Genomic DNA, 14,528 nt, shown 5'->3' with positions numbered 1-14,528 from the left:
TAAGGGGCTGTGGGAAAATATTAATGTTAAGCAAGGTAAGATGATCTTAGATGTTTCATTTTCAAAGCAATCATAAGGAATATTCTAGGAAAGATATATATCATTGTTTACATAAATGTTTAGATTGATTAAAAACAAATGTTAAAGTTTTGCTTCTTAAAAAAATTCCAGCACTTTTTTTTGTCCAGAAAGTACAGCCTGAAATGTATTAAGACTGTAATAATTTTGTATAAAACTGGTATCCTGTCAGGTTTTTTAGTGCTCAATGTCTGCTGTCTCTATTCATTGATTCATAACCATTCTCACAGGGACTAAAAAGAATCCAACATTTGATATTGTCACCAGGACAGCAATAGACAGACAATCGTCCATGTTGCTGTGACACCTGTCTGATAATATTTCCTTTATTTTACAGAAATGTCCTCTTATTTCCTATGGCACTAGAATGGTGTCAGGGACTGCAAACATGCAGTAGCAGATTGTTGAACACAAGACATGCTATATGGGTTATAGGAAACCTAGACTGTTGACGCATTACAATACAAATTCACATTACAATACAAATCCATGCTTCTCTAAAGGTCCAGTGCACGATATGTGATATAATATCACAAATGTCCTTCCCAGATTTATCGACAGAACACTGTTTATTTTATAGTCTGTGAAACCTGTAGGACATTGCAACCATTTGAAAGAGGAGTGTTCGCCATGTATCCCTAGACACTGTCATTACATTGACACTGTAATTCTGTATGTAATATTTACTGGTATAATTAAGGCTTCTCTGTTTTCTTGTTTATGTAACTTCTTAACTGCTTGAACAGCTTTTCTTTTTGGGTGTACATGCCCTAGCCTGCCATTAATATGCCCTGGTGAAAAGGGGTGGGGTTCAAACTTTTGCTTCTGCTCTCATCTTTGGAACTTTTCTTTATCTAGCAGTAGCTGAGGAATGTGGTTTGCCTGGCTTAGAACATCAAGGTGAGAAATGCCCCTTCAGGGCCTAGCACTGAGCAGTTGCAGCCTGTATAACCTATATATTGCACATATTTTCCTGTGCTCAGGATAGCATATCACATTCTCAACTCATTAGAGGTCAAATAAAAATTTAACTCATACTAACCATTTATAATTTATAGCCCTTTATAATTTGATCCTTTTCTCTTTTTATTAGACATTACAAGTTTGTGAAAACTCAACACAATGCTATTTTTGAATGGCCTTCATTATTTCTTCCGTGCTGTATAGAAAAAAATAAAGGCTGTACCTCATACATACTAGTATAGTCTCATGCACATGCATGCTTAGTTTTTGCCAGGCTGTTAAACAGTAGCTGCAAGAGAAATGTATAGCTATGATTAATGTTTGGGAGTGGGTGTGAGTGATCCTCCACTGGGTATGACTAAGAGGTCTTTCAGACACTGCATTTTTGCAGGCTTGTTTGATTTCTCCAAGCTGTCTGTGCACTGAAATACAGGCTATGTTACACTCTGTGTATGAATGGAACTGTCATTACGGCACCATACAATACAAGTAAGTGTAAGTTATTAGTAATCAAAAAGTCATTAAAGTGTATTGATACTAAAATCTATTTTTTATTTATTTATTTTTTTATTTGTGGTAGAATGCTAGAGCCATCAACTAACTCTCCATGTGGTGGAGTGGTGCCTTAATTGCATACATTTATCTTTGCATTCTCCAAGCTATTACTATTGGCCCATACAATAAAGCTTGATAACTGCAATATTGTTTTTTTTTTTTTTTTTTTTGCTGTGCCTGAAAGACTGTTTTTTTTCCTCCATATTTTAGGATCTTGTGTCCCAAAAACAAGCAAAATAAAACTAAAACAAGAATGGGGGATTATTGTTTTTGTTTTTTTGTGTGGGACTAAATTTTTCTTTACTGTTCAATGCACTATACATTTCTCAATGACAAAATCAGAAAGAGCAAAAACCTCTCTGTAGACAGTGCTGTACTGCCTGAATAACAGAGACGTGTGTGACTTGATGTCCCTTGAATGTCTTGTAGAAACATGATCTGTGTTGCCCCTCTGCCCTGACACATGTGACAAAGATGAAAATAGCGTCAAAACATTCCATGGAGTATTCCACCTCTCACATTACCTGGAATTCAGCTACGACATTCAGAGAGAGGCTCTTACAAAATCTACTCCACTAACAACCCTAGTCCTATTATAAATAAATACCTTCTCACATAACCACCTAGTGGAAAATTTGTAGAGTAAAAACTGAGACTTATGATATTAAATGAATAAAGAATTACAAGAGCACATTGACATGTCACCTGTGGTATAAAAAGAAACATATTTAGACCTTCTCCTATGCTCCATGTTTATGGGGGATGTGTCCCAAAAACATTTTCTAGTCAGAATTTTTCATCACCCTCAAAGGAAGCCCAACATGGCTTAAGTATAGGTGAAGTCACAAGCCGCTCATGCTATAACATCAATAAGTTGCATGTTTCAGTCTACTTATCTAATCAAATCTTTATCTTGATTGACTGTTAAAAGTATAAGGTCTCACAAAACAATAGCTTTGTTTCTTTGTACCAGATTGCTTTGCAAAGATTTGCATTGTTCCATGATAATTTGATGCTTTGAACAGTAAAAGCACTATCTATTTTCTGTAATTAAATTCAGTGTATTCTGTATGAAAGTAAGTATCAAAGTAGGAAGCAGACAATGTGCTCTAGAACAGTGGTCCCTAACCTTTTTTGAGCTCATGGACCACTAAATGCACGGACTGTGGCCTGGAGCCGTGTGTCACTCAAGTGATGTCATGATGCCAGAACCTGCCCACTCTCCCATTGCAGGTCTGGTTGGGGACCCCTGCTCTAGAACCACATTTTGCACAATTACTTATCCTACTATTCATTTGAATGTCTTTCTTCAATTTCATGCTTACTTATATATTGATTAATATCAGTATATATGCTACTTTGATTATATATTACTAGGGTTTAGGCTCCTGAATAGATTTTTGGGCTTGATATAACTTTTTACAAACTTTTTGTCAGCAACTGTAAATGCTTGTGTGCTGGATACATATCAGATTGCATTGACAGTATTTTAGCTGGGCTTGTTTGTCCTGTTCAGTTGTTAATGGCACTACGGCTGACCATACACATTCATACAATCATTTGATATTGAAACCTATTGCAAGAAAGGGGAATTTGATTTTCCTAGAAAAAGAATGTTTGGTCCCGGCAGGGAATCCCATCTATTTTAACCAAAGTGATACTGTCTTTGTGCAGAAGCATTGCATAAAACCCAACTGTCTCTGATTTGGATAGACTGTCTGCCTTTCAGAACTAAGCCACTCTGTCCCTCTTTTCTCCATAATTTTGGTGGATGTATACGCCCCTAGAAAAAAATGTAATATTTAACAATTAAAAAAATGTTATGATGGGTGTGTCATTTGCCATTTTGTCATTCTTCAGAAGTTTGGTGGTATGCCTGCATTGTTTGCAAGTGAAAGCGTTTTTGACTAGCCTCTATAATAAATCATAAAAAGGAATTGGCAGCATTAGATTAAAGCCCTCCACATGTGACATCCTTTAGACCAAACCCTTTGATATTTACATAGCCTTTTATTTGTGGAATAAAGTAGAATGTGCAGGTGACAAAGTTCAGATGGGCATCTGATTATTTTAAACTTTGTTCTATGTTGTTCCACAAATCCAATCAAGTTTATACCTATACCTCCCCTAGCCTTCCCATTTACCCCTCCTCCTCTTTTGTGTTTATGGTCTAATGCAGTGGTCCCCAACCTATTGGAGCTTGCATGCTCCAAGCCGCACATGCATGGGTAGCCATGTGTCGCTCAAAGGGGAAGAAATGTCCCCTCAGAGTGACGTCATGATGCCAGAACCTGCACACTCTCCCATCGCAGTTGATAGGATATCAGAACCCGCCCACCGCCCTGAGCCTGCAATGTGTACGGCAGACATGATCAGTGCCTCTGGCCGGCCACAGTTGTGGCCCACCTGTCAGACGGGCAAGAGGTTAGGGACCGCTGGTCTAATGTACGGAGACTATGGTTTACAATACTGCTGATCTAAGTTATTCCCATATTTTCTTTTTCTACACTCTGCCGTTATTGTTTAAAAATAAAAAATGTTATAAAAAAAAAAAATTAAGATTAGGAACTTCTACACCGAGCAGAACATTGTAACATCAATATTGATAAGGGTCATCCAAAATGATAGCAAATCTATACAGAAATTTAAATGTTGAGGTTTTATAAAGTTTTAGGTTTTATCTCCATGGTCTTTTAGGTAAGAAGTCTGTCTGTATTTGCACTTACATATTTGCCTAAAATCAGAAAGAATTGAATTTAAAATGTTAACCCTCTGGTTTTCTAATGTACATATTGCTTTATTTCTGTTCAGTTTTACTTTGGTCCACCACTCAGCTGTGAAACCAAAAGCTGTGTTTGAAGTAGCTTGCATACAAACCATTTTTTTTAGATATTTCAAATCACTGTACATTACAAAAACTGAGTAGTATGTATTAGTCAAGAGACTCAAATTATCTTCAGCTTGATAGGCCCTTAAGCTGCGTACACACGGCAAATTTTTCTCGCCCGATAATCGGTATCGGCCAATTATCGGGCGAAAATCTGCCATGTGTACAGTCGGTCGTCGACGACCGTCCTGGCAGATCCATGGACGATGGACGACGACCGATCCTAATGAAAGGGAAGGGGAGAGCGCGCAGCAGGGTGCCGCTCCGTCGCTCTCCCCCTCCCCTCTCCATAGAGCATGAACGGTGCTGTATGTACAGCATCGTTCATGCATCGTGCAGTCTTTTCTCGTTGGAAAGGATCGTGAAAGATCCTTTCCAACGAGAAAAATTGCAGGTGTGTATGCAGCTTTAAACTGTGCAGTAAATTTTGTTGATCTGAAGGTCGGCTCCAAACACAACAAAGAACTAATTGTAGAATATAAATGTTTTGTCCAGCCTGTTGGATAATCATAAGGCAATTTTATATATTGGATCATCATGCGTTTTAGTTTTGGCAGACATTTTATTATGCCACTCATTTTCTACTTGCCTATGCATGATTTAAAAACTTAGTCAGTGGAAAGTGCAAAGTCATATGTATGGTATTTTAATCACACTTGGTTTGAATGTTTATTGCAGTTTGAATTGGACACATTACGATATTGGTCATAAAAAAAGCAAAGAAGCTTTATATTTGTAAAATTTATTTTTTTGTCTCTAGAGTGTTCCTTGCCAGGACTCGGTCATATTATACCATTTGGATCTATGCAATGTTATAATATTTGCAGCCACTTTTGGTTCCATATAAAAGTAGAACTACTAGCTGCTTTTCCCTCCCATTTCTCCTATTGCTGCTGTATCTGATTTAAATATTCCTTAATTTACCAAAACCCTCTAATTCAATTTGTGGAGAATGTACAGGTGTTTGCATTTTTCAATTAGAATTTCTGTCACCTAATATATGACCCGTTGCATTTTGGGAAGAATACAATTAGGTCCTTGTCTAAAGTATTGCACTCTGGATGATGTTTGTATGTTTTTCTTGGGCAATTGGATAAGGGTAATTTGGCAGTTCTGTTTACAATTACCAAAGCTTATCAAAAAGTAAACATAATGTAAGCTGCTAAAGGACAGTTTCTATGAAGTTCAGAAACATAAGGGTGGTTGGCTAGATAGCTGTAACAGATTGTTAGCTTTGTTGTCTACTGCATTACCTGTGAATAAAAAGAAGTTTAAAATTTAAGTTTGACTAATCTCTCTATCTTTATTGATGACGTAGCTAAGGTTGTTAGGCCAAGCTGATCAATGAACTGTGCATGGCAGCCCAGGTTCTATGCAGGTACAGGTGTTCTATACAAGTAAGGACAACAGATTTAAAACAAATCTAAGTTTCCAAGGTGACTTTTCTTAGCAATATAGTAAAAACACAATATTTATTAAATGTATACTGCTTATAAACAGACAATTTTGTAGGAATAGAATTCACATGGCACTAATGCATTGAACTTCCGAGAGCCTAACCTGATGGTAAATCTGATTAAGAAAATTGTGGCAAGATTGCATGATCATCAGTGTTTCTTTTTTAAATGACCTCTAAAGGTAGGTCATTTTTTTCACATTGATACATTACCCAGAACCCACTAAATAAACTTTAGGCTTTGTAGACTGAGTTTTAATTATTTTACTCACAACTTGCAGTGCATATGGGTAATCGAGAAGTTGTAGGTAGTTTAAATAAGATAATATAGTTTTATTAGATAATAATGTGATGTACTTAGGGTATTAGACACCCAGGACAGCTTATTTTTAATATCATGCAGTATAAAACATTTTTTCCTTGGTATCGTGATTGAGGAAGACTGTTCTAGAAGCAAAATAATTAAAACCATTATATACAAAACTAAACTTTGTTCAGTTAAACTGACCTGGATATTGTAATATATTAAAAAATTATTTATGTGCCCAGGATTTATGGCTGACCAGTTTCCAGTCAGATAAGCTAAAGGAGAAAACCTTTAAAAAAGAAAACAAAAATGTCACAGTTACCGCTTTTTATTTTTCCCCCCCAAATATTTGATTTTTGGACATCAGGCTTAAAAAAAAAAAAACGTTGAAGGTTTGGCAATTACTAGTTCCGAGAAAGGGGATATAAATGTGGATTTCTAATCTGAGAAAAATGTTCCTTCTATTAGAGTGTGGAGTATGAGGCAGAGGAGTGTTTCAACTGCAGATGTTGTAGACGTGTTTAGGGCAGATTCTGTCCTTTCCCTTCTCAGTGTGTAATCTGAGAGGTATATGTGGCATTATACATAGATAAACCAGCTCTGCTAGATCACACAATCTGCTTTGCGTGTCTGTGCATGGCCTGCCTGCATTCCTACACCTCAAAGCGCTTCTGTTCTCAGAACACAACAATCTTGCTTTGTTTCTAAACTCTATCTTCTCCTTTCCTAATAACCCCATATTTTTTTAAGTTGCTGTGGAGTTCCTGCCAAACACTTTTTTTTCCTCCTCCCTCCCTCGCCCCATTCACACCCCCTTCTCTCTGCACATCTATGTGCTTGATAGCCCCTCCTTAGCCAGTCCACACAGAAGTCAGATTTCATTTTTTTTCTTCGCTTCAAGTTTGGAAAAATATTCCAAAAGCTGTTGTAATCCGTGCATACACAAAGTTTATTAACGGTTGCAACAAAAATAGGAAGCTCAAAACGGCTGGAAAGAAAGCTTACTTATTTTAAAAAGCACTGTATATTATCATAAATCTTGTATTGTGTACAGTTAAACAATCACCTTTTTATTCACACTGAATAAATTAATGTTTAGCTGCACTCATACTGAAATCATAGGTGACTAAGAGCTGCCTAGTCCCTAACATTATCTCCAGATTCTACTACGGTTTCCAAATTCTGCAACATAACAGTTAGTGCATGTGCAGTAAAAAGGGTGTTCATTTTTTGGCAAGGAAACTATATAAATATTGTTTTGGGAATTTTTTTCAGCATTACAAAACATTTAAATTGATTGTGAGACACTACTTGGTTATTATTAACAGTTATTAATTGGGGTGGATGCTACAATACATCAGGTGTTGTATGGACATGCTTTGGACAAAAAAACAGATCTAATGGCTGTAGGTGTAGCAAGTACATTTGTGTTTTCTACAGAACAAGTATATCAGATCTTACAATAAGCACATAATATATTTTATAAATGTGTTTAATGTAAAAAAAAAAAGAAAAAAAAAAAGCTGTGTGGAAAATACCTGCTTGCTTTAAGGGTCATGACAATTTAGCAGTCTTTCAGTATAATTACTTTGGAGACAAGGGTCCCCATCTATCCCTCATCAGAAGGGATGACCTTTTTATTCTGTAAAATGTTTCTACATTAATTCTGTGTGTAATTCCTGAGCAGTAAAAACATGGTGTGATGTGGAGTCTAGAGTTTAGAATCTTGACGGAATCATTTTTGGCAGAATTTTTCTTCTTCTAAGGTTCTATACAATGACAATTTGACTTAGAATTGGTATCTCCTTGGCATAGCTGCTCAGAATTGTGTTTAAATCTTAGCAACCAGATTTGGGCCAGAATATAACCACCAGTTTAAATGGTAACTTGCATAGAATAGACTGTTGTGGGTAATGATCGCAGCAGAATTTTTAACTGGTTGTTAGACATGCTTGGAGCTCACCTAAACTCAAAAATAAACAATATTTAAAGCACTAATTGTAATTAATGGTATTTTAAATACTACAAAACTGTACAAATTCATTGTTGCTTGCACAGATCCACACAGACATGATCTGTTACATATGCTCCAAAGCTGGAGAAATATTATATCTACCACTTTGCTTGTATATTTTAGAATTCGAATTCACATTGTTAAGTTTTATGTTACGTTGTGCTTTAATTTTAATTTATTCAGCCCAACCCAGTACACCAAATGGCTCTTTTGGCTAGGCTTTGCAAGTTGCATCACAGAAAATGATTGTGTCTGAGCACTATATACTGAAATGGGTGTGTTGATAATGATGTAGCATTGAAGTTTTTGAATCTAATAAGAATACAAGTTGGATTATAAAAATATTATTACTAAAAAAAGGCAAGTACCATACCTCCGAACAACTGCATTGGATCCAAAATCCCTGCTGTTTATTACCTTTGTAATGAACAGCCAAATTATCTAGGAACAATATTATAAAATCAGCAGAACTGGGTTCTAAGTTAAGGCTTATTTCAGTTGCAGTTAATACAAAGGTAATAAACAGTGGAAATATTTACAACTCAAAGTAAAAATTCACAATCTTAAAGATATGCCTACAAGTAATGTTAGCAGACTCCATGACTCTACAGTGGCTAGTGGGTAAAATAAAAAGTACTCACTAGTTGTTGTATAAAAATGGGATTCGCAATAGGCAAACATCAATATAGCACCATTATTGTGGCTGCAAAAATGCCTTTCTGTTGCAATACTTAATGTCCTTCAATAGCAGGGCAGTAGGAAAATAAACAAACATGAAGAATCTAGGAATGTATTTTAGGAAAGGAATTTTGACTTTTTACACTTTGCATCAATACCTTTGTACATCCAGTTTTTACTTTGTAAAGGTAGCACTGGCATCACTGTACAGTATATAGTCTTTGCAGAGCTGTAGAAGGCACTTCAAGCTGCCTGCAAAATCTATAGGGGGAAGTGGGTAGTATAGCATCACATACAACTCAAAAGTCAGTTGCTAACTTGGTATACCCTTCGTTCTGCCATTTGGGTTTTTTGGTATTGGGTATAGTGTTCCACGTTCACCTTTAATACACATTACGGGTGTTTGCTTTTTGTCTTTACGTTTAAACTGATGACTAGCTTGTGCACATCAGACATTTTAATCCATTAGTTTCAGGATCTAGCAGAGGGCATATTTAAGATGTCTTGATACAAAGCTCTGTTGTCTGGTTAATATGGGTCCCATGGTTTGTTGATCTGTGTCCAGAGTCATGGGAGAAGGCGACTTTGCCTCTGAATGTTTGTATATTATTTACACAGGGAGGTTTGTTTAATGTCACATGGCTTTTATGGATATCCACGTTTTATAAAGGCCCACACCCTTTTCAATCTGTCTGTGTGTATGTATGCAGAATATTTGAAGACTTCATTGTATTCCCTTGTATGAAAATTTATGACCTTGTATTTAAATATAAGCTCAATGCCAATCCTGAGATTCTTGAGTTTATTTGACTGCTTTATTTCTTCTTTCCAACAGTCTGAGGTCCCCATGCAAACATCCGTGCAGAACGAGCCAGCAAGGTCTTATAGAAGGTGACTAACTCAACAAATCAAGGTTATTAATCCTTTTTTTTTTTCGTGTAGTTACAAATACAACACAGTAACTTAGTGTATAGCATTTGAAAAAGTTAAGGTATCACGGGAAAAAATGTGTTGGTGCTAGTTTTTGGTAAGAGTTGTTACTTAGGTAGGTGTAAGTTGCAGACAGCTTTACAAAAATGTTTGCCAGCACACTGAAGAGGAGCCTAACATGGCCTCTGGTCAATTGGTTTCCTGAAGGGTTTTTAGAAAAGTAATGTTAAATCAGTGGTCGTCAACCAGTGGTCAGCGGCTCTGGCCGGTGCATCCTCGACCAGGGTCAGAAGAAGGACCCCGCTGGGGGGATGCACCAGCCAAAGGCCCGAAACACGTCCCTGTACAAGTCCCAGATGCGGGGAAATGGGCGGGCTGTGTTGTGTCCCTGGACATAACCAGCCCACTTTCCCATCGCAGGCTTAGATCTGTGCTGGGAAAGTGGACGGAGCTACATCACAATGATGTCACTATGGGGGGGTTTCTCCCCCTTTGATTGACACCTGGCTCCCCGTGCATGCGCAGTCAGGAGCCGGTGATTTTAGTTGTCCGCGGAACCAAAAAGGTTGGCTACCACTGTGTTAAAATATACTGGATTTTCATACTTCTTGACACCAATATCATTTTATAAATGTAATTTAAAAGTGTTGGAAACGGAGCTTTAAAAGTAAGACCCTATTTAATGCACAGCGCTGTGTATTATATTATAATTAATATAATATTAATAATATTATTAAGACTAGTATTGGCCTCTTGATGCCAAAAAATAAGCCTCCTTTCCATCCTAAAATATGCAAACAATCAAACTTTATATTGTGAATATATTATGTTTGTTTTGAGAGTTTCATCCTAGGTGAGTTGGTGTGAGCAGCTAGGGTGGAGACCACATTAAAATAATTGGATGGGTTGGGCGCCATTATGTCCTAAGGCCACTAAAGTACTTGGTCCAGTTTAATGCAAAATAAAACCCTTGAGACAATAAGCATCATGTTAGCTTTTCAACAGCAAAGCATACTTTGAAGGTATTGTACATTGTTATCAAATTCAGACAATTTTGATTTTTTTTAAATTATCATTTGTCTTATTGATCTCAAATGCATTTTTCACCAAATCTATATAGTTAAAATGTAACTGGGTCGCACAATATTTTATATTATGTTCTATGTACAATTTGGTGATTTAAATACTTTGTGAAGTTACTGAAAAATATCTTAAGCATCTGATCTTTCTAAAAGGGGCTAAATCGGAAGTTCATGATATAACAAGCTTTGCTTTCAGTGTAGCTAACTGCAAATACCATTTCAATAAAAGTAATTTTAGTGTTAGAACTAATGTTTCCTTGACTCAAACCCTCTGCTACCCTCAAAATTAGGTATGACTCAGCCTGAAAGCCTCCATTTTGTATCTCAAAAGCTTGGTCATGTGGCTGTGCCATGCAGTATGTGTAGCTTCTGCCAAGGATTTTTGTGTTTGGTACTCCCTCTGCTGGTTGACTGCAGTATTAGGTTAATTTTTGAGCATTGTCAATTTTCAAATTGGATTATACTGGGTTGTTTACTTGTTCTACAATGTATGCTGGGAACATTTCAAAACACATTGCACATTATAGTAAATATTGTGAACATTTTTTTAATAGTGACATCGCCAGTCACTCTTGTAATAAATAACCTGCCTACCCACAATATTTACATTTTTCAAGCTTATATCCACTTTCAAATAGCTGTCCTTGTGCAAGAAAAATTTGCAGTGCACTGATAGGGTGCATTTGGGGAGCCATTAGGAATGGTGTCTCAGGTGTTGTGTTAATGCAAGATTTTCTGCATGGCGTGCCATGGGATCACTATGATATCTGAAATGCACAATCTAACAGGGCAGCTGTCATGTAAAACATTGTTACATAGGAAGCAGTCTGCATATTCTGCTTGATGAAGTTTAATAAAATATCCTCAACTTGGGCATTTTGAAGAGGAATAATAATGTAGGTAAAAGATGACTAGACAGGTTCTAATTTCTCGCATTTGATAAATTTATGTTCCTGGGTTTGTTTATTTCCTACCTGAGGCTCCAGTTTGTGTTTGTAGTTTGTTTGTGTTGTGTACTGATTACCTGGTTCTGACTTTGGCTTGTTTTTAAATACTCTTGTTTGCTGCCTGCCCTGACCTGGTCCTGTTCTGAGATTGCCTGACAATTTTGTACCATGCACCAGTTTCCTCTGCAGTCAGCCACCATCTGCACGAGTGTGTCTGAGGGCCACAACCTGGGTTCCATCTGCAGCAAAACCCATCACTCCTTGCGGGGGGGTGTTCTGGTGAGCACCAGGCAGTTCCTTAGACTCTGCGCCTCCGCTCACAGCTCCTCCAAACGTGCGGATAGCACAGAGGGTCTACTCTCCTGAGTATTCGTGGCGTCTGCCATGACCGTACTAAAATATAGCTTGTGAGGGCTCCAAAGCCTGTGCAGATTCCACCTTCCCCCCACATGTCGCTGATTAATTGTGTGAATGGGTTGGTAGGGAAGAGTCCTTGATGTGACTCAGGGCTTACATGTTTGGCGTATGCAAAACGATGACACTTGTATACATATTAATGTGTCCTAATTGTTCTAAAACTATGCCTTTCCCATTCTGTTTTCAAAGATGGAGGAGGAGGATACTCGAGAAGTTTTGCTACCCAACTGGCAAGGCAGTGGGTCTATGGGTCTGACCCTAGACCAGAATGAGGAAGGAGTGTATGTAAAACAATTGGTGGAAAACTCACCAGCTGCCAAAACAGGAGTTGTTAAAGAAGGTAAGTGGTTTGGAGTCAGAAGAAGGATTAGGGCTGGTTCACCTGGAGTGTTCTGAAGTGGTGTGGTGTGCCAGCAACTTTGTATTAGGTGTTTTGGGGCCATACTTTGTTACCACCATACTCTCTTACCATACTCTGTTACCACCTTGCTGATATAATACCTGAAATCAGCAGGAAAGAAGAGAGATGATTCCCTTCTAAAAATAATTTCCTTCTAAAATGTTTGCATGTTCTAGTAAGCTCTTTAAAAGAAAACCTGTGTGAAAGGGTCTATAGATCCACATACTGGCTGGAAATACAGAAATATTTGCAATATTTCCAGGGCCTGATTTGTAATGGTTTTTTCACTATACCAGCTAGTTTGTGCTCAAGGGTCAAATAAGGGAGGGTGGAATTGGTGATAGTGGAAAGTCATTGGTGGGAGCCATGATGGTTGTGTGCAGAACAGCCCTATGCTAAGCACTTTTATAATGATAATATTACAGCTACAATAGCAGTACATATGTCAACGCTGGTATCTATGGCCTAGGTGGCCTTGTGAGAAATCCAGCCCTGAATATTTCATTTTTATCTGACTAAAATGAATTCTTTCAAAAGTAAACATAAAACTGTGAGCTTTCAACACAATTAGAAAAAATACATGGAAAAACAATATACATTTTATTGATTTCTTACTTGACAAGGAAACACATGGTATTAGTACCTGACTGTTTAAGTTGTTTACTGCTAATATGAATCTTGTGCAGTAGGAAATTTCTTTTTCTTAAAAATATATTTTTTTATTTAATAAACCTTAATACTTTAGACAAAGACATTTATGCTTAAATATTTAAGTCCTATCGTAGTTTACAGAGTAAAACTGTTTGTTGCTCATGCATTAGACCACCTATTGATCTTAAATGTAGAAAGCATGAGCTAAAGTGATTCTTCACCATTAGAGCAGTTTTTAAAAACTTAAAGCTGTTTTCCTGCAAACTAACACTGTACTTCCAGCATGTGTTTCAATTGAGGCATAAAGCAATTAGCTGGAAAATGTTTTCAGAATGAATGGTTTACATTTACATTTTCCTATGTTCAGGTGACCAGATTGTGGGTGCGACAGTCTATTTTGACAACATGTCGTCAGAGGACATTCAGAAGTTGCTGGCAAATGTTGGGCAGCATACAGTAGGTCTGAAGCTACAAAGGAAAGGTGATCGATCCCCTCTGCCTGGTGCAACATTTTCACATGATGTCTTTAGTGTGAAAAGTCCTGATGTTGTTCTGGTGAGCAAGCTTTTTAATTCCTCATTTTCCTAATGCAATTATGGCATTTAAAAATGAAAACTCTGTGTGATACTGTGTCCAATGAAAAGAAAATATAATTCCATTTTTCATTCAGACCAAAATTTTATTTGCTGCGGATGTTCCTCAAGGGAGATTCACTCATTATCCTGTTGACCAACGTAACCTTGACTGCAAGTTAGGGTAAAATCTATATTGGCCTAACAAGGAACGGAAATAAAGGGCTAATCTATTAATTGGGAAAATTGTACCAGTGGCAACTGTGTAAAAGAGAATTCCCTGAAACTTCTGCTATAGCTATAGGACATGAAGTGAACTAAAATTTCCATAATAGGGCAAAAAAACGTTAACCACCTCTGTACAAAATGTGTGTGTGTGGGGGGGGGTTCCCTCATTTCTGATATTAACCCCCGACTAAAGTGAAAATCACAGCAATAGTTAGTTAGCTATACAAATATATAACTTGAAGTGATCGTCGTGCTAAGAAGAATTTTGAAAGACCAGTGACTAAGTGCATGGGTCTGGTAGGCTAGAACAGCCTATTACATATTAGTTCACTTGCGTAAGAAAACATAATATTGAATTCCAGC

General features: G+C 37.2%; 1 protein-coding gene across 1 annotated transcript in view; it reads left to right on the top strand.

Annotated features, from left to right (window-relative positions):
- Positions 1-14,528, top strand: part of AHNAK (AHNAK nucleoprotein) — a 41,227-nt gene that overhangs the window by 15,312 nt on the left and 11,387 nt on the right. Inside the window, 3 exon segments of the mRNA XM_072421619.1 lie at positions 9,774-9,851; positions 12,504-12,654; positions 13,733-13,920. Coding sequence (XP_072277720.1) covers positions 12,504-12,654; positions 13,733-13,920 — 339 coding nt within the window. The 5' untranslated portion in view covers positions 9,774-9,851.

The sequence above is a fragment of the Pyxicephalus adspersus genome, chromosome 9, assembly GCF_032062135.1.
Source record: "Pyxicephalus adspersus chromosome 9, UCB_Pads_2.0, whole genome shotgun sequence".
Classification (NCBI taxonomy): domain Eukaryota; kingdom Metazoa; phylum Chordata; class Amphibia; order Anura; family Pyxicephalidae; genus Pyxicephalus; species Pyxicephalus adspersus.
The sequence above is the reverse complement of the archived record's forward strand: the minus strand, read 5'-3'. Positions and strand labels throughout refer to the sequence as shown.